Source organism: Fundulus heteroclitus, unplaced genomic scaffold (genome assembly GCF_011125445.2).
Source record: "Fundulus heteroclitus isolate FHET01 unplaced genomic scaffold, MU-UCD_Fhet_4.1 scaffold_38, whole genome shotgun sequence".
Lineage (NCBI taxonomy): Eukaryota > Metazoa > Chordata > Actinopteri > Cyprinodontiformes > Fundulidae > Fundulus > Fundulus heteroclitus.
The window spans coordinates 2,982,207-3,007,970 of record NW_023396792.1 but is presented as its reverse complement, the minus strand read 5'-3'; the positions used below and the strand labels follow the sequence as shown (position 1 = coordinate 3,007,970).

Below are 25,764 nucleotides of genomic sequence, written 5' to 3'. Positions count from 1 at the left end.
CAGCATCACAGTGAGTCCAAACATACATACAGACTTTCCTGTGTAGGTATTTCCATTTTTTATGCTGCATTTTGGTTTTCAATGCTGCACCTCTGCAAAGCGCCTTTGCGTATCTAGAAAACCGCTAAACGAATAAATGTTATTATTATCATCATCATTAGTATCATCAGTATTATTATTATTATTATTAGATGGACTCTACCAGCTATAGGGTGTATTCAAACCTGCCACATTTGGTTCATTTTTAACGGACCAGAGTTCGTTTCCACCGTTGGTCCGGATCTTTTGTGCAGGGTTGAAAACGCTTAAGCGAAACCTGGACCAAACAACAGAGACCCACTTTTTGAGGTGGTCTCAATCCACTCCCAAACAAACTTTGGCGCGGTTCGCTTCTATTTTTTTTTTATACGAAACAGCCTCGATCTGAGCCAACTACAGAAAGCAAACGTCTCTTTGGGTTTAACGAGCCACCGTAGCATTGCCGTAGCACCAAATCATACCTGCCGGCATCTGTTGCTGCTAGCAGGGTGCTGTGGGACTCATTCGGCTTGCAGGACTCATTCTCTGACGCCGAGTCAAGATGCTAACAGATCTACAGACACATCAGTGCTGAATTCAAGGTTTGCACATGTATGCAACCAGGTTGCATGTTTTTGTCAGTTAAATTATTCAGGATATACTATGTTGGATTAAAGGTCTAAAAATGATTCAGTCTTGTCTCATGTTTTTTTTTTTTAACAGGGGTCTGTACATTTTTTAATTCCGATGTATATATGGATGTAGTGTGGCTCCTCTAACAAAACCGAGGCACAGGAGGACTGTGGTTTGCTCTCAGCAGAGAGTGATGTGATCAGGCTGCTGGTGCCAGGCTCTCACTATAAACAGCATCCATCTCCCTCTCTCTCCACTAAGCCTATTTTACAGATGACCCCATACTCTGATACACCCAGTTTTGTTCCATGCAAAATTCACAAGAAAAAGAAAGATTTTCAAAGACTAACAGAACCCTTGCTTTAAATAACAAAATACTTGTCACTGTGCAACATATGCATAGGAGGAAAAGAAGCATAATTTATTAAAGATTAACTGTAGATAAATCAGGCTCCTTTTTCACCTGCAGCTACCAAGAGGGACTGAAGTACAGCAAAGTGCTCCTGGAAGAGAAGGAAGCAGAGGAAATGGATGCAGAGAAACTGCTGGAGCTGAAACACAAGGATGAGGAAAGTGGAAAGAGGTATAAGAGCAGCAGGTAAACTCAGTCTGCTTCTTTCAAAGAGAGATTTAGACCAAACTTATGCATTTTAAGTACTTTAAAATGGCATAACAGCTATCTATCTATACAGCTATCCCTTAGAAAGCTATGAGTGCCGTTGCATGTCATTCAAAGAATATCATTTTAAATTTCAGAACAGAAATATCTGTCTGTGTTCCCTCCACAGGAGGATGGAGGAGGTGCTGGTGCTTCTCAGTCGGTTTTGTCCCTCGATCTCTGTCAGCCGCCGCCTTCTTTGGGTCGTCCTGATGCTCTTTGTGGTGATGTGCGTGCTTATCAGTATTTTCACATTCTTCAGCGACTACTACAACCGCCGCGAGGACACATAAGGGACGATTTTTACGAGACAACAAAGATGGCTGGACCGAGCGAAACAAAAGAAGCCTGCAGCAGAGTTTCTGCTACGCTAGCAGCTCCTTAAGGACAGACGCACTCGAGTGGAAGGACTCTGACTGAGATGGTCGGGGCTTGTTTGGAAGACTTTATGATTGATTTCTCTTTTTTTCAATACGTTTTGTTTAGAAGAGAGAGTTTGTCATTTATTGGAGGAAAAAAAAACAACTATTTAGGTTTAGGGACCAAATATAGAGTGTGATGAAACATTTAATTTATAGGTGCAAATGTAATAATACATCCTGCCTTTGGTTCTTTGAAATATGACATCTTCTTTAAAATGGCACAGTAAAAAAAAAAATCTGAAATTTGAACACAAGAGATTTTTAATTTATATCTAAAAAAAATGTTTGTTTGTTGGTTAAGTTCTATAAAGGGCATTTAAAGTTTAGACATAAGCACATACAAAGAAGGTTTTTTTTAGTGCAATATTTGGAGGTTATGTAATTTTTTGATTTAGGGGGGGGGGGCACTGGCAGATTTCCAGTTGGTTATGAGAGCACTTTTTAGATTACCTTTCTGAGAGACTGGGTTGAAAATGATTTTGCTACTTTACCTTTAAATAAAAGGTGTTTGAGAATCGATCTCTACCATATGAATCTTCAATCATCCATTCATGCTTCTAAACTCACTAAACACTTGCAGGGCTGTGAAGGGCTTGGCGTATCCAGCAGTCACTGGGTTATAGGCGGGGTACACCCTGGACAGGACTATCACAGGGACTGTTGTAATAATATATATATACATTTATTTTTTTCACCTTTCCTGAATGTTTCCACATTTTGTCACATTACAACCAAATACATAAATCTATTTTGTTGTAATCTTATGTGAAAGAACAGCTCAAAGTGGCATACAGTTGTGAAGTAGAAAGAGAATTATACATGATTTAAAGCATTATTTACAAATGAAAACTGAAAACTGTAGTTTGCAAAAATATTTAGCCCTTTTTCTCTGAGTGCAACCAATTGCCTTCAGACGTTTTAAAACAAAACATATTCATGTTTTAGAATGGCCCAGTCAAAGTCCAGACCTAAACCCAATAGAATGTGTAAAAATGTTTCTACTTCACAATTGTATACCACTTTGTGTTGGTCTATCACATAAAATTCCAGTGAAATATATTTATGCTTGTGGTTGCAATGTGACAACATGTGGTATGAATACTTTTGCAAGCCACTATGTATGTATGTATGTGTGTATGTGTGTGTGTGTGTGTGTGTGTGTGTGTATGTATGTATGTATGTATGTATGTATGTATGTATGTATGTATGTATGTATGTATGTGTTTTTTGACTATTACAGCTGCGGTAATATGTAGCCATAGTAATAGAGTTTAAAGGTTGAATGGCAGAAATAGCACAACGTATGTGGAAGTGGTAGCAAGTCAAAAAGTATGCGCCAGTCATAATAATACTAATAATAATTATGTGTAAATAAGAGAAACAGGAATATGCATACAGCATTCACACTTACAGTGTGACTAAAGACAAAAGAAGTCAAGATCTCATATTGGGTTCAGAGAGAAAAGTGTTGTTAAATCCAACATAGGGTTGCCATGAACTTTTCACACCAGGATTGTTTTATTCACAATATTTATTAGGAATAATATGTTTTTTTTTTGCTCTCTTTTCTCTAAAATGTAAAAAAAAGTCTACTGTGTCATCCCTTTGATGGCTGAACGTCCCATTGGTTATATTGCAGTTCAAATTTATAAGGTCACAAAAACCCACTGTCTGTTTGGGGTTGTGTTGCTTCAGGCCGACATTTATCATGCCCACTCACCTTCCTGACACCTGACCACAAAACCTTGCAAGTCTCCGTCAGCAAGCTTTGCGTCATTTCCCGGTGCCCGGGCCTTGTGCGGAGATGTTTCTGTCGTAGTAGGATGTGGTCGTGTGCCAAAGGTTCATCGGAGGACATCGGAGATAAGTGCGTTTGTGGCCGAGCGATGCCTGGAGAGAGGAAATCCTGAGCACGGGGTGCCCGTTCAGATGTTGGAAATATTGAAAATCTCAAGCACGAGCTTCATATTATCTATCACAAGTGTTTAACCTTAACATGTTTACCTACAGATGTCTTCATCGTTTCTTTCAAAAGCTTTGTCCCATTTAATGCTTTAATTGTATCTCCTTGACTCATTCTCTTCCAGCAGAAGATGGCTCTTGATCTGACCTGTTCTCAGTACTTCCTTCTTCCCTTTCCTTTCACTCTCTGGGAGTGACAGAGTCAGCACACCCCTGAGAACAGATTCACCTCTATTTAACCGAGCGAGCTGGCCCATTAACACAAACTCTGCCAGACTGCCCTGCTCCCCAGCACGCCTCCTCCAGCCTCTCGCCAGTCATGAATACCATCTGGGTGTGCGTCCTTTCGCTCCTGGCTTTTTCTTTAGCTTTCTCAGATCAAAACACGAGCAACATCAGAGGTAGGTCATCTCAGGAGATTTGTTTAATCTGATCGACGGCAGAAAGCGATTGTTGGCTGAAATCCCTCTGTGCCTGCCTCCAGTTTTCCCAGCAGCCAACCAGAGCATAGCCGGCGTAATCCAGGTGAGTTACCTGAACGGCCGAAACCAGCAGCAGTACGCCTTCAACGCCTCTGAAGCCCGAAAGATCTGTCAGTCTCTCGGACTCAGCATCGCCTCTAAGGCTCAGGTGAAGGAAGCCCTCAGCAGAGGTTTGGAAACATGCAGGTGAGGTTGCAGCGGTGCGTCCCAACGACTCCCCAGTGCAATTTAAGGAAATCATCGGACTCAATGTTCTGGTTCGCTCAGGTATGGATGGACTGATGAACAAATTGCAGTCATTCCCCGCATCCAGGCACTGATCAACTGTGGCAAGAACCAGACCGGGCTGGTGGCATGGCGAGCCTCCGTAACGCACCTGTTTGATGTCTTCTGCTTCAATGAATCAGGTAGGAGTGGTTACAGCTTGCACTTATTTGCAAATGGAGAAGGCTTGTGTTATATAAAACACTTTACCTGTGATGTTCCTCATACGCATCTTTAGTTTTTATAGTTTATACCCCAACGTTAGTTAAGAATAAATGTGGGGTCCAGATATTTTCTAGAAAGTACATTCGATTTAAAGGTGACCACGGATTTTTTGCTGTAACCATTGCAATTTTTTTAAAATCAATGGTCACAGAGAAATAAACCCACTGTAATCCCTGATATGAATGTTTGCAGTTTCACAATTATTCACTTGTTTAATCCTTGATTTTGAAACGAATCTTCTTGTAATAAGAAACCAAGAGATTTTCTGATGGGGAAGAAAAAATAAATATGAAAGATCCTCTTAAAATAGGTTGTAAAGTGGAGCATTTGGCATTGGATTATTACAACCCTGGTCAAGATCAGCATTGACTGTGAAGCATAATTACTTTAATATTTTTAAGAAACTTATGTTGTTTACTCTTACTAAAATTGTAGTAAACAAATAGTTCCAAATGTATTGAAATGCTATCCATCAATTGTATAAGAAATCTCTAATTGTATTTAATCCAAAGTGAAAAAAACTCTGGAAATTGTACAATAAGAGCTTTAGGTGCCTCGAGGGTTAACCTCTACTTTTTTACAGTTTTACACAAAACTACATAACAGTTTCTTAATCCAATAAATTTTCTAATATCTTACTTTACAAATGAATTTGGAAAATATTTCTTTCTGTAGAATAAGTACAAATATTTGCACATTTCAACCATAACTACCAGTGCCCTTCCAGCAAGCCAGCGAGTTTAAACTAATACAAACTTCTTCATCTAATCTCTCATTTCCGTCATGTCTCCACAGATGCATTCATACAATTGAAGGATACAGTGACCGATAACCCTCTGAGCAACTCCGAGCGCGCTCACTCAGCAAATTCCACCCCGACAACCGACTCTACGTCGTCCTCTTCCACCCTTCCTCCTTTCTCTACATTCAGTACTGAAGTCATGAACAATAAGGTGGAATCGGCCCGATTTGTCAGCAGGGCACAAAGCTCTGCTGGAGGTGAGGGGGGGCCGACAGCGGAGGAAATCACATGGCAGTAAAGACGGTGGTTTCTGTATCATTAACATGAGCTTCCTCCTGCTTTCTTTTTGTTTCAGGGACGGTTGTGCTCATCACCTGCATCTGTGGCCTGCTCCTCAGCACAATAGCTGTTCTTGCATACCTAAAACTGTGAGTGCTTTTAATAAAAAGGGGGGGAAAAAATGCAGTTTTGCTGTTATTTTAGAGCTGTGTATTACAGGGAGGAGGTTTAGAAATACATTATGGTGAAATCTTGGTTCTGCTTAGTCTAATTATCTTCTTTTTTTTATTCAATTTCTGTGAAAAGGGGAAGACACTGCTTTCTGCGCTCGGACGGGAAGCAGCAGCAGCACCAGCAGCAAGAAGATCCCACCCAGACGCAAGAGTGGATATCTGTGAAGACGATAGTAGAAACTACTAAAGAAGTAGAGGAGGAACAGAGGATAGAAGTGGACGATGGTGCAGAATAAAACTTTTAAACCATTTTTATTTTATTTTTTGGCATGTACATATTTAACATCTAGTGCAATCTGCCATTGAGTGATGTACTATAGTTTAGCCACTAGAGGGACATGTTTACAATTACATATTTTGAGGACTGACGACTTTTTATTGTCATAACCTGTTGCTTTTAGAATAAACAAAAAAAAAAAGTAAAACAGTGGACATCTTCCACTTTTTTTTTTTTTTTTTTTTTTTTTTTTTACACAGGATGTTTAACAGCTCACAGAACAAAATGCCAAAAGTGCTTAAAGAAGACACAAAGGAAATCTCACATTTTCCCCGTCTTTGTTGTTTGAAAAGATCATAAATAATATCATCTCTGGCCTTCGGCGCATTCTGTTTCACTTTTGTTTTTTTGTTTTTTTACAGCATACCCTATACAGAATGCACAATACTTTATACATAAAGGTACTACATAGCATGTGTGAATCAACTTCTCAAGTCTGACCCTCCACAGGTTTAGTCTAAACCTTCAAAAATAAACATCTCATTCGTTGAAGGTGTGCGTCTTCATCCGTTCTGAGATCTGTCGGGCTTCAGGTTGCACTTAAAGGTATAATCTTTACGTTAACCATCAGAACACATTTGCCTGCTGCTCTTATTTAAACAAAAAAAAAAAAAAAAAGCTAAAAGATGAAGTTTATTTTAATCCAAATAGGAATCCATAGCTTCGGGCTTTACCGCATCGGCTATGAAGCTGAGCTCGTTGCACAGCGTCTCGTGTCTGTAGGCCATGCGGATCTGGGCGACATTGGTCCGACGGATGTCATTTCCTTCGTGTCCGTCTTTCAGGTAGTTCGCTCCTAAAAACTGCTTCTTCTCCTTGAAAATGTTGGAGAGGGTTAATTACATTTAGAGCAGATTCAGTGACGCCTGATTATACTCAGAGAAAACGTCTCTTTTTTTTTTCAAAAGTATATGGAGGTTACCTGGTGACTAAGTCCACTTTGCAGCACACTGTTCCTGGCGATCTCACAGACATCGCAGGTGCTGAGCTTCCACAACTGAGCTGCTATGGCGTACTCTTCCATCAGCGGTTCCTACGACAGGACAGATTGTGTAGAAATGACCATTTGTCTGAATGCTGGAGTCCCACGCATCGCAGCAAATGTGTTCCTGCATGTTTTTTTACCTTGGTGTAGTGGAACTGCATGGGATCATCCGTGGACAGCGACACGCACAGGCCTTTGTGTAGGAACTCTCTCAGAGGGTTTTTGGAGTATTCCAGGAAGAGGCTGTTGTTGCTGAGGGGAGACATGGCAATGGGCACCTGGGCCAGGTAGTACAGGTACTGCAGCACAGGACTCTGCATAAAAAAACGGTGCACAGAGAAAACTCTTGTTCCGACTTTATGCCTTCATGCGTTATAATATCCCGTCTAACGTCATCAAATTATTCAGCTCCCATTTGTAATCTCAAATAGCAACTAATGCTGTGTAAGTCAAACAGCGATTTTGATCACCAAAAATCAGCTTAGGGGATATAAAACGTGAAAGTATTTTACATTTCGTAGGAGTCTTGCTGCCTCATGTTGCAGAGCAAGTCATTTTCTAGATTACATTTTTCTCATTGTATAACTCCCCCCCCCCCCCCCCCCCCCCATCTATGGTTACAGCGCTCTTGTTTTCCGTTGTGCGGAGAATCAAGACGCTACCAAAACAAAACCGGTACCCATACAGACATTTCTGCATAGAAAGGAAAAAAAACTCACACAGCAAAAAGCTTTGTTTTAAATAGTTAAAGGAACACTAAGTAATAATGACACCTTGTGGTTAAAATTGGAACAACACATTCACAGTGCCTTTCACAGGACCAGCCATTTACTCAAGGGTCCTGTTGCCGTAAAACTCCACTGAATTTTTACTTCCACAGGATAAGTATATGATGTTGTATTCTGTTCTCTTTCTGGTCCTTTTCTCTTACTGGCTTCCATGTTAGCAGGCTGCTGATCTTTTGCCAAAAAATAAAATATCAAATGCTGCGCTCTGTTCTGGGAACCCAGGAAACACTGTTATGATTGGTTCAGGAACCAGGAAGTAAACACAGCCTACACTCTGAACCCAAGCCGTTCCGGACCGTACCTCCAGGTTTGAAAGGAGAAGAACTTGACTAAGACATTATTGATGGAGAGGACAGATTGTTTATAGTAGGGCTGAACAATTAATCACATTTTCAATATAATCGTGATTTTAAAAAAACGCAATTTCCAAATCGCAGAGGTCTGCAATTTTTGGCTGTGTAACAATTAGGGAATTAGACGCGTCCATTAGGTGTCAGTAATATGTTTGAAGTGGGTTTGCCTCCACATGGAAGGGTAGACAGTTGCAGTAGTGAGATAATCTAATTTTATTACTTGTTTTAGAGTTTGTATAATCATACAAAGCATTAAGTACTGGTCAATCAGTTTAATACATTGACTTGCTTGCTGGTTTGACTTTGCACTTTATGTTCAACAAGGATTGATGTCCAATTAAAATAAAAGCTGTTCTCTTGAATAATATTCTGATCAATAGAAACATTAAAAGTTAATATTTAAAAAAGTCCTTGTTTACAAACGTCTTTATTTAGAGGCCATTTTTGTTGCTTGTGGTTAATGCAGAGAAAAGTCAAAATTGCAATTTTGGTTGAAATATATTGTAGGCAGAACGCAATCATTTCTGCTCCGAGTTTAGATGCTGTGGGTCTTTTAGCAACTAATTCACATGGCGAGGAAACAAATTGATTTGTTGTTTGTATATATTTTAAAACATGATAAGTTAAACTGGGGGAAAAAAAAAAAATCGCATTAAATCACAATATTAAGAAAACAAAAAAAAATGGCAATTAGATTATTTTCCAAAATCGTTCAGCCATAGTTTATAGGAAATGTTACTTCCATCCCAGGTGACAAATGAGAGTGATTTAGGTTGATGTTACAGCAAATATTTTACTTATAGCCCCTTTAACAAAATGAGGAAAAAGAAGACGGGATGAAAAGCAGCTGTCTAGTCGTCACGGCACCTTTTTCAGGTTGAGTCCATGTGAGATGTTGTCAGCAGTTAGAAAGGCAGAGACCAGATGGGTGATGGACCCTGCCTCGCCACAGTGGGGGCGAAACTGGAAGGTGCTCAGTCCACGCTCTCTGTGGAGGACACAAGTCAGTCTTACAGGACACCATCTATTCCCAGTCAGCCAACAAACTACAGTCATCCATTAATTTTAAATACTGAGAAATGCTGTCCTCTGTGATTGTTCAGTTTAGATTTAACCTCCATCTAGTGCTGGCAGAGTACAAAGCTCAATAATCTTTTAAAGCCCTTCTTTTAAAGCCCTTCTTTTAAATGATAATTGTATGTCTTGAGAGAAGTAACCGTCGAGACATCTTACTTTCGCAGGTTGTTGAGCACCATGATGTTGGCATACATGTAGAAGATGTAGTAGCTGTAGGGAGGGTTGTCATGTGCGGTCCACTGCTCTGGCTTTGGGCTCTTGTAAGAGAACATGTGGTTGCTGTGTTTGGACTCATCGTCTACGCTGTCAAAGCCGGAAACCTGCAAACAAACATAGAAATGCTCTTATTTTTTAAAATAAGAGCATTTCTATAAGCAACTTGTTTCCTTAGGTGACGTTATTTAAACCAATAAATGCAATAAAAATACTTTCTAATAGCTACTTTGAACATAATGGCCATGTGGCTTTTTATCAGCATGATAACACGCTGTTGTTCTGCAGGAGGAGCTCATTTCACTCAGATTTAAAGTAATGTATGTGAAGATTTGTACACACCAAGCCACATTTCTGGGTTCAAGTAACAGTTTTTAGTTACAAAGATTTTTTAATAAAGTTTTTATAAAACCACCTTTAAAAACATTCTGATCCATCTCTATACTCCAGGTAGAAAAATACAAACATCTATAAAAAAAGGTTCATATTCTGAATATTTATTAATTTTTTTTTTAAAAAAAAAAATAGAAAAAGCTTAAAAGTTCTTTTTAAAGCACATTCTGGAATAACACTTACATATTTGAGGAAAACATGGAGTTCTTTGTGGTTCTGTGGATTCACAGATGCCTTGAAGAGAGGAAGGAATATGTTCTCCAGCATCTTGGAAAAATTGGGTACCACTTTCTTTGACTTGAAAATATCACTTGAAAGAAAATAACACCGTGAATACCTGAAGACGTTACTTGAGCTTAGCGTTTTGCGTGTTTTAACGGAGCGCCACTCACTATATTCTGGGAACCTGAATCATCCACCTCATGTTCGGTGAGTGGACTTTGTGCTGAATGAACCACCGTGCGAGACTGTCCCACTCCTCAGGGGAGCGTCCGTAGATCGACAGGCGCGGCTCTGCGTGCTGATACTTACTCTCCTCCAAGTCGGCGGCCACCTCCTGTGGGATGCGAGCAACGGTGAGGTAAACTCTCTCTGCACCAGCTCTGATGGAAAATGTGCTGCTAGTAGAGGACGACGTACCTTTATGATCAGAGCAAAGTACTCTCCATTAATGTAGTTGTCCGTTTTCAGGAAGATCTCCCGAAGTTCACTGGCACCCATGGGGTTATACTTTGAGTTGAACTTGTCAAACCTGTGAAAGGTTTGCCTTCCCTGGAAATGAGTTACCCACAGAGAGAGAACGTGAAGCTAGGATGATCTACATTTGTCTCCGAGCTGGCAGTCAAATGAAACCATCTTACAAGCAGAAACACACACTGCAAAAACAGACCTAAAAATGAGTAAAATGTTCTTAAATTTTGTGTTTTTGTCCCAGATTTGAGCAGGTGAATAAGATTATCTGCCAATGGAATGAATATTTTGACCCCTAAAATAAGATAATTAGACATCCTGCACTTGAAATACGATGACGGAGATGGTTTGTTGCTATTTTAAGTGCAAAAATCATATTCCATTGGCAGATCATCTTTGTTACCCACTCAAATCAAGGACAGATACACTCATTTTAAGAACATTTTACTTATTTTTAGTTCTGTTTTTGCAGTGCCGTAGTAGGTGCTGGCAGGGAAGAAGTTTCACTTCTTTTTAACTATGATTAGAAAAACTTTTCCTAAACCCGGCTTGTGAATATGAGATAATCAATCCATTTTAAAGTGCATTTAATGCTTAAACAATTGTCTGCTTCCTTACAGCGTGTACATCTAGAGAATCCACAGTCAGGTCGTAGGCGTCCATGTTGAGGTAGTGGAAAACCTCCTGCAGGGTCATCTCGATCCCATCTTTTTCCAAGACTACACGGTCTTTATCGGACTTGTATCTTTCCTGGATGAAGGTGAGCAGGTGTTTCTGAGACATGCACGCAGCTGCGTGAATGTGTGTGTCAACCTGGAAGAAAGACGCAGTTGTGAGTGCTGGACCAAACTTGGTCTTAGGCCTATATCAACTATTTCAAATCAAATCAGTTTAATTAGGTAGCGGCAATTTACAACACGCGTCATCTCAAGGCACTTTATAGAGTCAGTTCAATCAAATCATCCAAGCAGCCTGGTCAAAAGGTTTTCAAAGGAAGCCTAGCCGACTGCATCGAGTCGTTGACTTGCAGCATTCGCTCGTCCTGAAGGAGGAGGAACCCGCCTGGACACCCGCCTGCATTGTAGCGTTGATTTAGCAGCAATCCCTCATACTGAGCATGCATGCAGCGACAGTGGACAATTTATAGCATTTATTACAATTCTAAGCACTTTTGTAATCCTAAACTTCGTTTTTGAGGACTTTGACTTTGGTCAAGAAAAGCTGTATCAATTAAGTCCTCAATACTACTTTTTAGAAAGTAGCTGAAGCCCTCCTAAAATTACCAGCATGAAATTTAATAAAATTTAAATAAAAACAGACTATGTTGTGTGCACGTCCGATTTGCTAAAGTTCTGTCTGATTACGATTCTCTTTTCAAGTACTGCATCCAAACTCCAAAGAAAAAAAAAACAATTCAACAATGACCATAAAGATGAAAAAATGTGGTTTAGGTTCCTGTGGTTTAGTATTTTTGAATCAAGCAGAAAAAAATGGGGATTACAAGATTATTCCTATGAATATTACTACTCTTAGATGTATTACATGTTCACTTACGTCAAAACGAAGTGCACCACAGAGCATACCATTTGTTGATGCATTTACTGGCAGAAAAAAACGGGAGCTTTCAATTTTGATCCATTTAATGAGTTGGAGAAAAAAAAGTTGAAAGTGATTTTGCTGTATTTCAACTGTGATTAGGGCTGCAACTAACGATAATTTCAACAGTTGACTAAGCTGGCGAGCAGTCGACTAGTCATGATTATCATTTTATGATCACCATCACCTCTTTCTGTCATTAGTCACTTGTAAAAAGATTCTAACTCACTTGTTCTAATGTACCACCTGTGACTGCCCCCTTATTGTTCCCCCTCTTCTTTATTTAACACCTTTACCAATGAAAATCCATAAAATATTTATTTTGAAGTACTTTAAAGTCAAAAATTGATTTTTTTAGTTTTTCAACTGTGATTAAAGGAAACTTGTTTGTATTTTGATGCCACTGACTGTAGCTAATCGTATCAGTCAATAGAGTCCCATAGTAAAGCATTAAGAAATAACTTTTAATTCAACTTTTATCATTTTTAAATCAAAGACATGAAAATTACCAAAACTATCTGAACCCTTAAAAAAATTAGACACAGAATGTTATTTTAAAACATCTCTAGGTAACAGTTTATGCTCAGATCAATAGCATGTAAACAGAAAACCGTGCTGTATTTTGTTATATTACAATTTTCTTCTAGGCAGGCCTTAGTGTTTCTGTTAATACTAAATCAGATAACCACAAGATGTGTCGTACGCCCTCAGAAACTTCACTGACAACGCACGGCACCAGGCCAAGCCATACCGGGTGGCTTGTCCTGTGATAACCAAAATGCTTACCTTCCTAACATTGTAAAAGTCTCTGTGAGGCACACGTTTCAGCTCCTTAAGCTCGGCCATCTCGTTGAGCATCTCGTGGAGGTGGAACTTTGAACTTAAGAAGTTTAGTCTTCTGTGACAGTAGGTCTTGCTGGGAAATTAGAGTGGGACTTTGTTTATATGCCATAAAAAGTCTTAACAACCGGCTTGTCCAACCAGCATGACTCGTTTGTTTTGGCAACTTACGTGGGTCCATCTGTGATCATTGTCAGCACGTAACTGAGATCTATAGCGAAGGTCTCCAGGTCCGGGTAAGGAAGATCATTGGGCTGGTCCATTCTGAGGGTCTCTGCACTCTCGTACACATTCACGATCCCATCCTTCATCTTCAGCTCGTAGTTGAGATTTTCAGGAATGTCGTCCGTGCTGTACGGGTCCTCGCCTTTGGCAGGAAATGGACACATTTCTGGAGGGGAACAGCAATGTTCCGGTAAGGTTGTGCAAAGCAGTGTATGACAGACTCTTAAGCGTCAGACGCCTCATACCCGGCAGAACCTCGTCTTCTACGTCCCAGCTCATGTTCTCAGCGGTGCGCAGGAACTGGCTTGTCGTTCTGCAGAATCTGTGATAGGCCAGCTTTGAATACTTCTCTCTGAGCAGCAGAGCTTTAAACAGACTGTTGGCCGCCTGCTCGTAGTCATCCACTGTGACCTGAGCGGGGAAATGACATTGCGCATAAATCAAATGTTCCTAGGGACCAGATGCATACGATTTAAAGCCGAAGCCCTGTCTGAAGTAATCACACTTACTCCAGCACAGTAATCGCCGCTAATAGTGACTCTCTGGAAATCAGGACAGCTTTCTGCTACTGATGAGAAGTTGGAGCTGGTGGACAGTGACGGTGTTACTGCCCTGGAGTCTGGATAGTCTGTGTTCACTGGGATCTGCAGCGATTGTGACTTGGAGCGGATCAGCCTCAAGCTTTTTCTCCTGAAAAATAAAAATTCAGTGCGATGACGCCAAATTGTTGTATTCAAACATGATCGGATAGATCTGCGACATCAGGGCCTACCTCTTGACGCTCTCCTCTGACTGCTGCTCTGCCAGCTCCTTGAGCAGCTCGTGATCTTTGGCTTGCTGCAGGCCGATCGGGCAGTCCTCGGACACCGTGAACATCGACAAGGCATCCTTGTTGTCTTCTTCCTTCAGCGCCGAAGCCAAAAACTTCTCAGCCAGTAGCTGCGATCTCTTCTCTGCCTCGTTGAGAGTTACCTTTGGGAACTGACGAGGCATGTCTGCAAGAGGACAAGAGCGACGGTAGACTGTCAGGCAACAGTAAGACACCAGAGATGGACTTGCTCAGACCAGTTTGTGTTTTGCAAACAAGACGATGTACCGGCATGACATTCAAGAACAAACTTCTGCAAAGTGGCGCCACCTCCTGAGCTCCTGCGGAACTGCCTCTGTCAGCCTGATTTGGTTTAAAAATCTGTGTTTTTTTATTATTCTTCTTAAACCTCAATAAATACAGCAATACAAAGAAACCAGACATTGAATTGAAGTCTGGTTACTTTGAGGTTAATTGAGTTTTTTTCAACAACTTTTCTAAAACAGACAGACAAACGACATCAATTCATCCCGCCAAGCCGATTTGAAGCATCCACAGTCTCCCTTTTTTTGTAAAGTTGCATGCAGGCTTCACTTGTATTTCTACTCATACAAAGAAAAGTTTCTACTTTGAAATGGGCATTTTAAAATAACGTTAGTATAAGCTGTAAGAGATACTCTAATACACCTCAGGAAAAGCAATGGATCCCGGTTCTGATCACTGTATGTCAAAAGCAAAATGTACCACTAATGAAGTGGCATACATAGACCCAATAAGATCTCACGTTAATTAGAATTTTTCTGATTTTTGTTTAACCAGACGTCTTACATATCTATTCTTGGAATATTAATGACTCATTTTGTTGTCTCCAATGTATAACATAGCTCCACAACAAAAAAGTTAATTTGTTTCACCAACTCCATCTCTAAGTCAAACACATTATAGACTAGGGCTGGACGGTAATTCAATAACGATATATAATCGATCGATAGTTGGTTATCGATGACAGGGGGAAAAAAAGGATAAAAAGTTCAATATGATTTCTATTTTATCAGTATGCTTTTTTTCTATATTGTCCAGCCCTATTATAGACGATGGATTATTTACATACAGACTGATGTTTTTAAGCCTTTATTTCTGCTAGCCATGATGATTTTTCTGCTTATAACCAAAGAAATGAAGACATGAAGGATTGTAATATTACATCTGACCAATAAAAAGAAAACCTTTAATACAGAAATATAGGATTGATGAGAGATATGTTCAATACCTGCTTAAAAGCCATTCAGAAATTTACTTTTGTTCTGAATAATGAGCCTCATCAGAACCTATATTCTAGAAGATTTGAAAATGCTGGCATTTCACCATTTTTTTTTAGTCCATTCAAAACAGCCACTAAATTGAAGCTGCAATGTTAAACCCCTGCTTCTCCTTAGAGGCGTCCTGGATTAACAGGGGAGGTCGTTTTTATATATTTTCTGAGACACAACCTACAGTTCGAGTTTGGTTTCGCTCGTGAAGCATCCGCCCAAGGAGACCACATTGCATGCTTTAATCTAAGTCAGGCAACTTCTAGGAAGCTTATCTTTCCAGACAGACAACACTCTCCTGAAATCAGCTGTATCACTGCCGCTGTCCATTTTCACAATCTGGGCCTTTCTTGAAACCATGCGGACTAGAAAGTTGTGCGCATTCTCTAACAAATTGCTAAGAGTTTTTGCACTAGACAAAGCCCATCATTTCTCTTTTCTTCCAGTTTCTTTATTGATGCGGTCTGTCTTTCTGTGTTTTACTTAACTCATTCCATACAGAAAAATGTTATTTTAACTAACATTATAGGAAATTTGCTGGAGATGTTTTATTTTACCCGTTTTTCTGGAAACACATGGGGTTCTTAAATAATTTCCATTACCTTTTCACATAATGTAACAGAACACAGTTCTATCCATCCTCTTTACATTTATAAATTTTTCAGAAAACAGATGACAGACTATAGGCTATTCATTTGTTTGCATCTTATCCTCTTAAGACTCATGAATTGTAGTCTAAACATGGGCTTTTTGATATATAAAAATGTATCTGCTTCTCTTCAAACATACATTTTTCTTTCTCCTGACAAATCTGTAATTCAGGTTTACAATTGATCAAACATATATGTTTGAAGAGGAAATAATTTTTTCAGCCTTTTTTTCCAGGTGTTTAAAAGCCCACGTTTGGACCAAAATTCTTAAAGGTTAATAATACTTTAAAAATCAGCTGGCTTTAAAAAAAAAAAAACACCAACCCATCGGATCTAAATATTCCATGTATTCATACAACAGACATAAATAACATAAGTTATACAGGAAAGTCTTCCAAAAATAGAACCCAGATAGTACCCAGAGGATTTCTTTCTCGTTTTACAAATATTAAAAAACAACAAAAAAAAGCTAAATCTTTCAAGATCCAATATAATATTTTATTCTTACAAAGCAATGGTGTCTCCTTTATCATATTTACTTATTTTATTTGCCATAAAGTGTTTTTTATTGACAGAATAATCTCTTAATTTAGATTGGCAAGTGCTTATATGCAAGTATTTCTTTTTCTAATTCTCTCCCAAACATAAACACATTTTTTTAGTGTCTCACAGACAAAAATGGTAAGAACACGTTATCATATTTGACTGATTCACTTTTTTGTAAAGTTTCAAGCTAACCTTGCGGTTGGAAAACCATTTAAAGTCAGCTAAGGTGTATCAAGAAGTGCAGATATAACGCAAATACAAGGGAGGAGTTGGTTTTCATATTCATAAAAATAATCTATAGATTATCATGCACAATGCACAATGCTCCATCAACCAATCCAAACGTTGCTAATGAGTTAACGCACCGCGTGTATGGGGGATGTTTGAAACCAAGTTCTTATCTAACAAACCTACACGCTTTATTACACCAGAGGAATATAATTGTTGTTGCAGCTCTCCTAATTATTTTTATTTTTACCTTTTCTTCGTTTTACCTTCCCCCTGGTGAGTTTTTTCCTGCCGTTCTGACAGCGCCGTCTCCTCATGCGTGTAGCGGCAGGACTTCCGGCCAGCACTTTTATTGACCCGAGGTATCCATGGTTACCGACAGCAAACACCCAACACGTGGACCACCGATACATTCCGGCATCACCAGAAAAGGTACATCCAGCACTTAGGCGTGCTTGTTTCCCCCAGCTCAAATTAAAGCATTCCCGTCTATGCGCCTTTATAATGTCTGGCATTTAAACCTCATAAGGATTTAGCTTGTTTTACTTACCCTCATAATTCCTCACCGCCATACTTTGGGTGGCCCTCTTAAAGTGGACCGGATGTAGCACTTTAACAGCGCCACGAGAGATGTTTATGTCAGCCATTTGAGAGGTGGGGGTTTCACAATGAGCTTTGTTTTCCCGACTGACCTTCTGTCTAGCTCAGAGAGCCCAAAAATCATCACCCTGGCTGGCAGAGCCACTGATCACAGGAACGCCTCACAATTTCCCTAATAGTTTCTGATCGACATATAAGCCTACAGACCTCACGTGTATGTGTCCACACAGAAATGGGGATGGGTAATTCTGCTGCAGGGCTCTCACAAAGCAGGTGATGACAAAGATAACCCTCCTCTTGTATCTGTAAACGATAGATAGCAAGAGACAAGGGGGTATCTTAAACTGCAGTTGCTAAGATACCCCTAGCAACCACAGTTAGGCCAAATTAACAGCAAGTGTCCCATCATGAGGTTCACTTCGCAGCAACAACAACAACAACAACAACAACAACAACAACAACAACAACAATAATAATAATAATAATAATAATAACATTTATTTTACTAGGTAAAATATTAACAATGTCTTAATTAAAATATTATCTTGAAAGTACTAAAACACGTAAATGCTCAAATGATGCCTTTAGGAGATGATCGGTTAAAATCACGGTGCATAATTTCCCCTGATTTCCCTAATATTAAGGATTTTGTTTGCTTGGAATTTGTTTGAATTTCTACAGAAATATAATGCAAATGTAGGTTCCTTTCCCATTTTCCGTTTCAGCATTGAAGCTAAAACCTGATATTTAAACGCACTGTGCAACATAAAAGTGTCCTCGCTGACTGACATATCAGACAAATTCTTTTCTTATTTAAGTCAGTTAGGACTGTCAGAATTATTTAAATTTTAGTGAAATGCTGAATCAAATTGAGACGTATGCAGACAGTACACTGTATTTGATAGAATTGCCTTTTACACTCTATGAGTCGGGTAAGATGTTTTGAGTATCCTTCTACAAGTATTTTGCTGCGAGTTCAGCTCATTCCTCCTGACAGAACTGCTGTAACTGACTCGGGTTTGTAAAATGCCTTGCTCAAACCCTCCTGTTCACCTCTGCCCAAAAATCTTCTACAGGACTGAGATCAAGAGCTTTGTGATGGCAACTCCACAGCATTGACTTGGATGTCTGTAAAGCACTTTCTCCCTAATTTGTTGATATGATTCTAGTCATTGTGCATTTGGAAAACCTCTCATTGAGGCCAAACGCTTTAACTTTAGTTTCATCAGACCAAACGACATGTCTCTGAAAATTAAGGTCTTTGTACATTTTATTTTGTCTTTGGAGTAATGCCTTCTTTTTGTCTTAGTGGCCTTTCATCCCATGTTGGCAAAATACTTCTGTTACTGACAGTGACTCTCTAGCTTCAGGCAGCGGCGTCTTATATTAAGAAATACCTATTTAGCACTAATGTGCAAAGTTTCTTCATTTAGATAACCCTAACTGAACTGTGCTATCATGGACCTGAACAGCTTTGGGTTGGCGCGTCTGCTGAAAGGCTTTTTAAAGTGGAAATATGGAGTTGATTGTGCATCAATCATGTCCATGTTTCCTTTGGAGAAGAAGCACCATTAGTCATTATTTCCTGCTCCCAGTGTAAATCCCATTAGAGGCTGGAAGAGGCCATTACTGGCCAACTCGGCCAGATCTCAGAAACAGCTCACTTCATCCTGATGCCTTTATCTTGTCGCTTTTAAGTTTTCACAGACACCTCACATCGCTTATTGGGGGAGTAAACGACAACTGCTGTTTGTCAAAGTCGTATCTCGCAAAGAGCCTTTTACCGCATTACAGAGATAGTGATGAGACAATGGAGGAGGCTTACTTGATCCCAGGCTAGCGTTTGACTGCTTTGAAAGAGGTGCGTCTCCTTGTCTCATCTCCTCCTCGGTGGCCAGGCTCTAGGGAAGAATAAAGGCAAAAAGCACCGGAAATGCTTTCACCAAAGACAACGTGCAACCTTCCCGAAAGAGACTCTCAGCTAAAACTCATTTATAGTTTCCAGTAAGTCACCCAAAACATACCTTTTAATGTGAATTGGCATGAACCAGACATGGATAATTTTAATCCCAACCAACGGGCAAAATGGCTCATCATCTTGTGGAATAGCAAATCGGGATTTTAAGATGTGCAAGTGCACCGACGGATGGTCGCCTATCCCTGCGAACCGGTACTCTTTATCGGTTTTATACTGACTCTAAAAGTTTAAAGACCCTCACTCACCTTCTCCACAGTCTCTGAAGTGGATAAGATTGTGCAAAAGTTCCCTCACAAACATCGAAGTTATGCTGAGAGCTGAGTGTGAAAAAGTATCCGATATCTTATCCACCACCCTGCAGCATAGTCGACTCCATCCTTAACCCCTTCATGTCCAAAATCTCTTTAGAGGGAACAACAGATGAGATCAAATGTTAAAACGAGCCTTTCTGGTGATTTCAACGCTTTATATTCACTCAATCTTGATGGGTGAAGTGGTAACTAAATTTATTGATGCCCGGCATGTTATTGATCATGTTGACCTTATTTCAAGCAAACATTAACCTGTTTCATTGCAGCCATTTTGACTTGAAAGATAAAATAGATAGTGTCTCAGGTGAATTGACAAGGGTGGCATTCCAGTTCTGCATCTGTGTGTGATTCTCTTACAAAGAACATGTGAAAAAGGAGAGGTTACAGGGCAGATTTCTTCACAGTCAGCTGGACGATGAAGTGATGACAAAGCAGAATGGGAGGAGTTATTCTTCTGCAATGGAGGGCAACATTTCTCCAAACAAATGTCCGTATCATGATGAGAACCTTCGTCATGCTCCGAAGTTACAATGTAAATCAATGTACAAAGTCATACCAGTATTTGACCCAATGTATCCATGGTAACTGATATAATGCCATTATATATTTTATACAATATCCATACCCCTTGAACGTTTTCACATATTGTATTTTTTTTGGCTCATAAATCTATGTATTGTATTTGAATTGTGAATGGTAGATCTGAATAAAGCTTAAAATTCTTTTGGAAACAAAAATATGAAATGCATCATGTTGACAAAGGGCGTCAGTGAACAACAGGATTCAGGCTTTGCTGTTGTTTTGATTGAGGTTTGGACTTTGACCGAGTCCCTCCAACACATTGGCATGCTTTAGTCTAATCCATTGTAGCTCATTTGTGTTTAGAGTCGTAGTCCTGTTGGAAGGTGAACCTCTACTTGTACGACCTCCAACACGTTTTCCTGCTGCATTGCCCCGTATTAGTCTCCATCCATCTTCCCATTATGCCTGTCCAGCTTACCCGTTACTGGTAAAGTAAAGCCTCCACGGCATGTTGCACTGGGTCTTCAAGCTCATTCTTTCAAAACGGCCAGATTTGTGACACTGACAATCTCCGCAGCTCCTCCAGAGTTACCATAGACCTCTTAGTGACTTCTCTGACTAATCTGCCCCTTGCGCGGCTTGTCAGTTTACATGGACGGCCATGTTTTTCTAGGTTTGCGTTTGTGTTGTAGTCTTTTTGTTTGTTGATGATAGGTTGAAAAGTCCTCAGTGAGATGTTCAAAGCCAGCCTTGTTGTTTTATAACCTAACCCTGTTCAGGCTTCTCCACAACTTTATCCCTGACCCATCTTTTGTGTTTCTTAGTCTTCACAATGACCACCAATGTAGCAAATCTTGCTAGAACAGCTGGAGTTGTAGAGGTGGGTTCTATTTACTAAGGTGATTTCTAAAAGCAATTAGTTATCTTTGTTTAGGGTTTTGTTTAGGAGCACCATCTGAGTACATATTCCCCACTTTTCAAGTGCTTCATTTAGGGATGCTAAAACAGTGTATCCCTTTCCTTCTATAGATTTCTTTTTGTTGCGTTAGTCTATCATATAATCCCAATGTAATACATAAAGTCTACAAAATAAAATGTTCAAGAGGAATTTGGGGTGTGAATACTTTTGCAAGGCCCCAACTCTTAAACCTTGGCAGAGAAGATTAGACAGACAGGCTTGCTCTGCAGCATTGGTGCACCACGACTCATGTCTCCTGTGAAGACTCACATAATACTGAGGCCATAAGCAGCAGTCCCCGATTTAGCCTCAGAAGTTGTTGAGATTATCAGGCTAATCCTCTCACCTGAGGTTATCGGTTAAAAGTTAGTCCACGTCTTAGTCCTTGCCCTGTATCCTTTTGATCAGGACATTATTGTCACATCCATAATTAATCTGCTTTCCTCTGCTGTCCTATCCTGTTTTATTTCGCCCCCCCTCCTCTCCTCAGAAGTGAGAATGATGCAACAAAGGCCATGAGCAAATACATGTTCCAGTTCCAGAGGGGATATTTTGAAGCATTTTCTTTTCTTCTTTTATTTCTATTTTATTTTGGCATGTGTATGATTAAACCAACATCCAACTAGAAAAAAAATACTATTGTTAATGGTCTATCTTAACCTTGCAGTGTATAAGGAATGAAAGACTTGGCGTGCAATAAGAGCTGGGATGAAGGCATTATTTTTTTTATTTTTTTTACTTCTTGGCCTAGGCTGATCAGTTTGATGCTGTCAGAGCATCACTGGCGTCACCAGCTGATTGGCTTACTGAAAAAGTGACATCATCACGTAGTTGGAAAGCACACACAGAGCATCTATTCATATTATTCTTAGACTGATTTAACTCTAATGACATTTATTTTATTTTTATGTATACACGTACACATACTTACGGTGGAGTTAACCACAAGATGGCGCAGTTGTGTTGCTCCTTTACGTCACTTTGCTCCAACGAGATGCAGTCATTGTGGGAACGATTCTATGCATAATTTAGATTTAGAAATAAAAGATTCAAAGAAAGACTGGGACCTTTAAAATCTACACCTTCAAAAAAAAGTTACATTTTCAGCTCAGTCTTCAGTCTTATGCTTCATGAGCCAATCCTGCAAAATAATATTGCTGCAAAATGGTATTGAAGATTTCTTTTTCATAACTGCATAAAACTCACAATGGTGCTTGGGGGCTGAGGTTAAACATGTCTGGATGATGTTTCAAAAATAAAAAAAAATATGATCAAAAAAACAATAAACTCCATGATAAACAGTCACACCCTTAGTCAACCTACATTTTGTTGCTATGGCAAGGACCTTTTTTATTTGTTGATATTATTGTTACTGATAGTTTGGTGTTTTTATTCAATTTCAAGGAAATATTACATTTTTTTCCCATTGTAATTATTTCCCAATAGATCAAATAATGATGGGTATACTATGTATTACATGCGTGTGTATATCTATTACATAGGATTATGTATGCTTGTGTATAGGATACGTGGATAATGGGATTGGGAATGTATAATTTTCCTCTCCCTTGAATATGTAAATACTAAAGTTTCCACATTATGTTACGAATATTCTTGTACATATTTTTTTTAAGTTCAAAATATACTGCTGTTGCAAAATTGTTTATTTTTTCAGGGACTGATAGTTGTGATGAACTTGAATTGTGTATAATATATATATATATATATATATATATATATATATATATATATATATATATATATATATATATATATATATATATATATATATATATATATATATATCTTTAATTTTTTCCATCAAGTGTTGCTAATTTATCTGCATATCATTCCAAGACGCATGCAGTCAAATCGAACCTGCATACTCTTGCTAACTGCAAAAATAGGCTCATAACGTTTACCAAGAAAATAGATTTTATTTAAGATCAACTCTCATTGTCAGTGATGCGTTGGGGAAGGTGTTTAAAGATAATTCAGGAAAGGTTAAAGGCTAAGTTCTTGTATTGATCTTTGTCTTATCCTCCATTTTTGAAAAAAGTCTAGTGGTGGTACTCATCAAATAACTCTAGAGGGCGACAAAGATTGCATTTACATCACAGAGAAGGATGTGATTGCAACCTCCACCCCACTAGGACATTAACTATAAATTAATGATCTGTAAATATATATGTGATGTTATTCAGCAACATAGCCATCCTTTTCCCCCTGTAAAATGTAACTAAGGATTGGTTTTAAAAGAAAGACTAACTGTTAGCCTGGTGGTGCTGCAGGTTTTGTCATGCAATAAACATTTAGTAAATTCAATCCATCACACGACATAGGTTGCATTTTCGTGTGATAAAGTGTTCACCATGTGGCTGCTCCTATGTGGACGTTTTGTTTCAGCAAAAAAAAAAAACAGGGCGAGGTGATCTGTGGTGAATGAGAGTTTCACCGTCTGTGATGCTCTCACAGGAATGTTAGACCGGAACCCACCCCCCATGTGAGCTTTCTTGTGTCCAAAAGCGCGCACCATTGAATGCAGATGGAGCTAAATCTTCTTCCTCCCCTTGATGGCTTTAGGGCTGCTCTGTGGTGTGGGGCGAGCCAACAAATATGAGTTCAACCTATCAGGAATGTGTGCCCGGCAACCTGTCTGCCCTTGATTTTGGGGGGACCCCGGGGGTCAGAAATGGGGGAATGTTTTTGAGAGGAAGGATTGGGGGGGGTATAGTTTTTGGGGGGGAGGCAGTGTCTCTAATGAGAACCTGTAAGACCTTAACAGAGACCAGGTGTTCTGTGTTTTTCCTCCCCAGACAATATAATGTCCCAGAAGAATAAAAGACTTCAGAGCAAGGTTTAGATTTTGTATGCAAAAGGTTTATTGAATGACACGAATAAAATTAAATTGACATTTACAAATATAAAATAACATATCTTTAAAACACATCCATTTAGCACAGTTTGCAGAGGAATAATGACAAATAGCTACAATGCCCATATATATATCTCTTTCTGTACAAAAATAGCTTTATCTGCATAAGTACTTTAATGTAACCTCTATATAATATTTAAATAAAGGAATTCATACATATACACAAATATCTGCAATAAAAAAATAAGATTGCACATGTTTTTTTTTTTTACAGACAATAAACATTTTCAAGTATAGTTCAATCCAGTATGGATTGGCGCATAGCTCACAGAATCTAAGGCATTTTCCCTTATACAGTGTCCAAAACTTGATATAAACGGAGAGCATTAGAGCTCTTTAGGCATATTGATAATGATATCTTTCTTTATGATTCATTCTGCTTAAGTTCAAAAGGAAAAGTGCAAGCCGTTATTAGCAGTCTTATGGAACATGGTGGTGTAGTCCTTCGAGGATAGCACTTTTCAAAGTCTAGGCCTTGAGGAATAAGTGTGTAAAGTCCTAAACTGTTGGTAGAGGGTTCCCTCTTTCAGGATGTACCCACGGACTCGTTTGGACTCATCCTTTTTCCTCCGCCAAGCAGAGAAGCAGCACCTGCAGTTTGCTCCACACTGTGCCATCCAGTGTCTTTAAGCCAGCTGTTTGCAAACCCTAGCCCGCTGAGCCTGCAAGGCTCAGGCATCCCAGGGCTACAGCTGCAGCCAGATTCCCTCTGACTCAGTCCTCCTGCCTGGAACAAATGTGCTGGAGTATACTTGGCAAGAGTCTTAGGCATTTGGAGAATTTCAAAGCCAAGTAGAAGGGGACACAAGCTGGAGAGTCCAATTCCCTCTCTTTTTTTTTTTTTTTGCTCCCAACTCCTCTTTCCAAATCCCTCTCATGTCCTTCTGAGTAGCGCTTCAAGCTTGTGAACCTGCGAGTTGTTCAGTCTCCACACAGGTCTCAACCTGCCCTTCTCCAGCCTCAGGGAGACTTGCCTCTCTGGAACGGATCTGCGCCTCCGGCCGTATCCCTGAGGGCTCATCTTGTGAATGGGGGCGTCGGACTTCAGCCTGTTGCGGTTGAGCTGTTGGATGCGGTCTGCCAAGTCGTGCACCGCGCAGGTCCCCAGCGCGCAACCTTTGGACCTCTTGGTTCGGATGTTGATGTCAGTGCTAGAGACAGAGAGGAGACGGGACGTTAAATTCATGCCATCGCTGCACAACATCCAAAGAAGAACATAACCAATTGAGAGTTTTTATGCTTGAGGATTAGATGATTCATTTCGTACCTGGAATGTGGCAGCAAGGTATCCCTGATGTCCTCTGGTCTGACAAAGTTTTCAGACTCGGCTGTCTTCACTAACGCAACGCTTTCAAGATCCCGTCTCAATCTGCTCCCGAGCCACATGCTTAGTCTGCAAGAGGAGAGGGAGGGGAAAACTCCATTAGTCTTTGGAGGTGATGGTTCTTGGCAGGTAACTTCTGCCAGGGACTCAACGGACTTGAAACATCGTGATTATTACCGCATGAACGGATTTAAACTTAACTCACCTTTTTTTCAACTCGGGATTCACCTCGAGTTCCA

General features: G+C 39.7%; 4 protein-coding genes across 7 annotated transcripts in view; 2 read left to right on the top strand and 2 right to left on the bottom strand.

Moving 5' to 3' along the window:
- Window positions 1-2,259, top strand: part of mrvi1 (murine retrovirus integration site 1 homolog) — a 40,919-nt gene extending 38,660 nt beyond the window's left edge. Inside the window, exons 23-24 of the mRNA XM_021321771.2 lie at window positions 1,121-1,249; window positions 1,440-2,259. Of these exons, the coding sequence (XP_021177446.2) occupies window positions 1,121-1,249; window positions 1,440-1,602 (292 nt within the window). The 3' untranslated portion in view covers window positions 1,603-2,259. The remainder of the gene's footprint in view (window positions 1-1,120; window positions 1,250-1,439) is intronic.
- Window positions 2,260-3,848: 1,589 nt separating this feature from the next.
- On the top strand, window positions 3,849-6,330 carry lyve1a (lymphatic vessel endothelial hyaluronic receptor 1a). Its single transcript, XM_012873042.3, has 6 exons — window positions 3,849-4,094; window positions 4,178-4,361; window positions 4,443-4,582; window positions 5,460-5,663; window positions 5,762-5,834; window positions 5,992-6,330. Exons 1-6 carry the CDS (start codon window positions 4,013-4,015, stop codon window positions 6,152-6,154), a joined length of 846 nt encoding a protein of 281 aa, XP_012728496.2. The 5' UTR covers window positions 3,849-4,012; the 3' UTR covers window positions 6,155-6,330.
- A 30-nt stretch (window positions 6,331-6,360) lies between these two features.
- ampd3a (adenosine monophosphate deaminase 3a) lies at window positions 6,361-19,779 on the bottom strand. Of its 4 annotated transcripts, none has more exons than XM_036130789.1 (15): window positions 19,721-19,779; window positions 14,128-14,350; window positions 13,865-14,045; window positions 13,601-13,766; window positions 13,302-13,521; window positions 13,077-13,206; window positions 11,313-11,507; window positions 10,644-10,775; window positions 10,397-10,560; window positions 10,188-10,314; window positions 9,555-9,718; window positions 9,189-9,309; window positions 7,321-7,494; window positions 7,118-7,228; window positions 6,361-7,010 (listed from the first exon to the last, which is right to left on the bottom strand). In XM_036130789.1, the coding sequence occupies exons 1-15, from the start codon at window positions 19,773-19,775 to the stop codon at window positions 6,834-6,836; spliced, it is 2,340 nt and encodes a 779-aa protein (XP_035986682.1). In that variant the 5' UTR covers window positions 19,776-19,779; the 3' UTR covers window positions 6,361-6,833. The 4 variants fall into 4 exon arrangements, with proteins under 4 accessions (XP_035986682.1, XP_021177442.2, XP_012728493.2 ...); XM_021321767.2 differs by lacking the exon at window positions 19,721-19,779 and adding an exon at window positions 17,705-17,805; XM_012873039.3 differs by lacking the exon at window positions 19,721-19,779 and adding an exon at window positions 17,448-17,660.
- Window positions 19,780-25,032: 5,253 nt separating this feature from the next.
- Window positions 25,033-25,762, bottom strand: LOC118556306 (pro-adrenomedullin-like; the record flags this gene model as incomplete). Its single annotated transcript, XM_036130724.1, has 3 exons — window positions 25,033-25,352; window positions 25,469-25,594; window positions 25,731-25,762. Coding segments are annotated over 3 exons (435 nt in total), but the record flags the coding sequence as incomplete, so codon positions are not given.
- Between the last annotated feature and the right edge of the window lie 2 nt (window positions 25,763-25,764).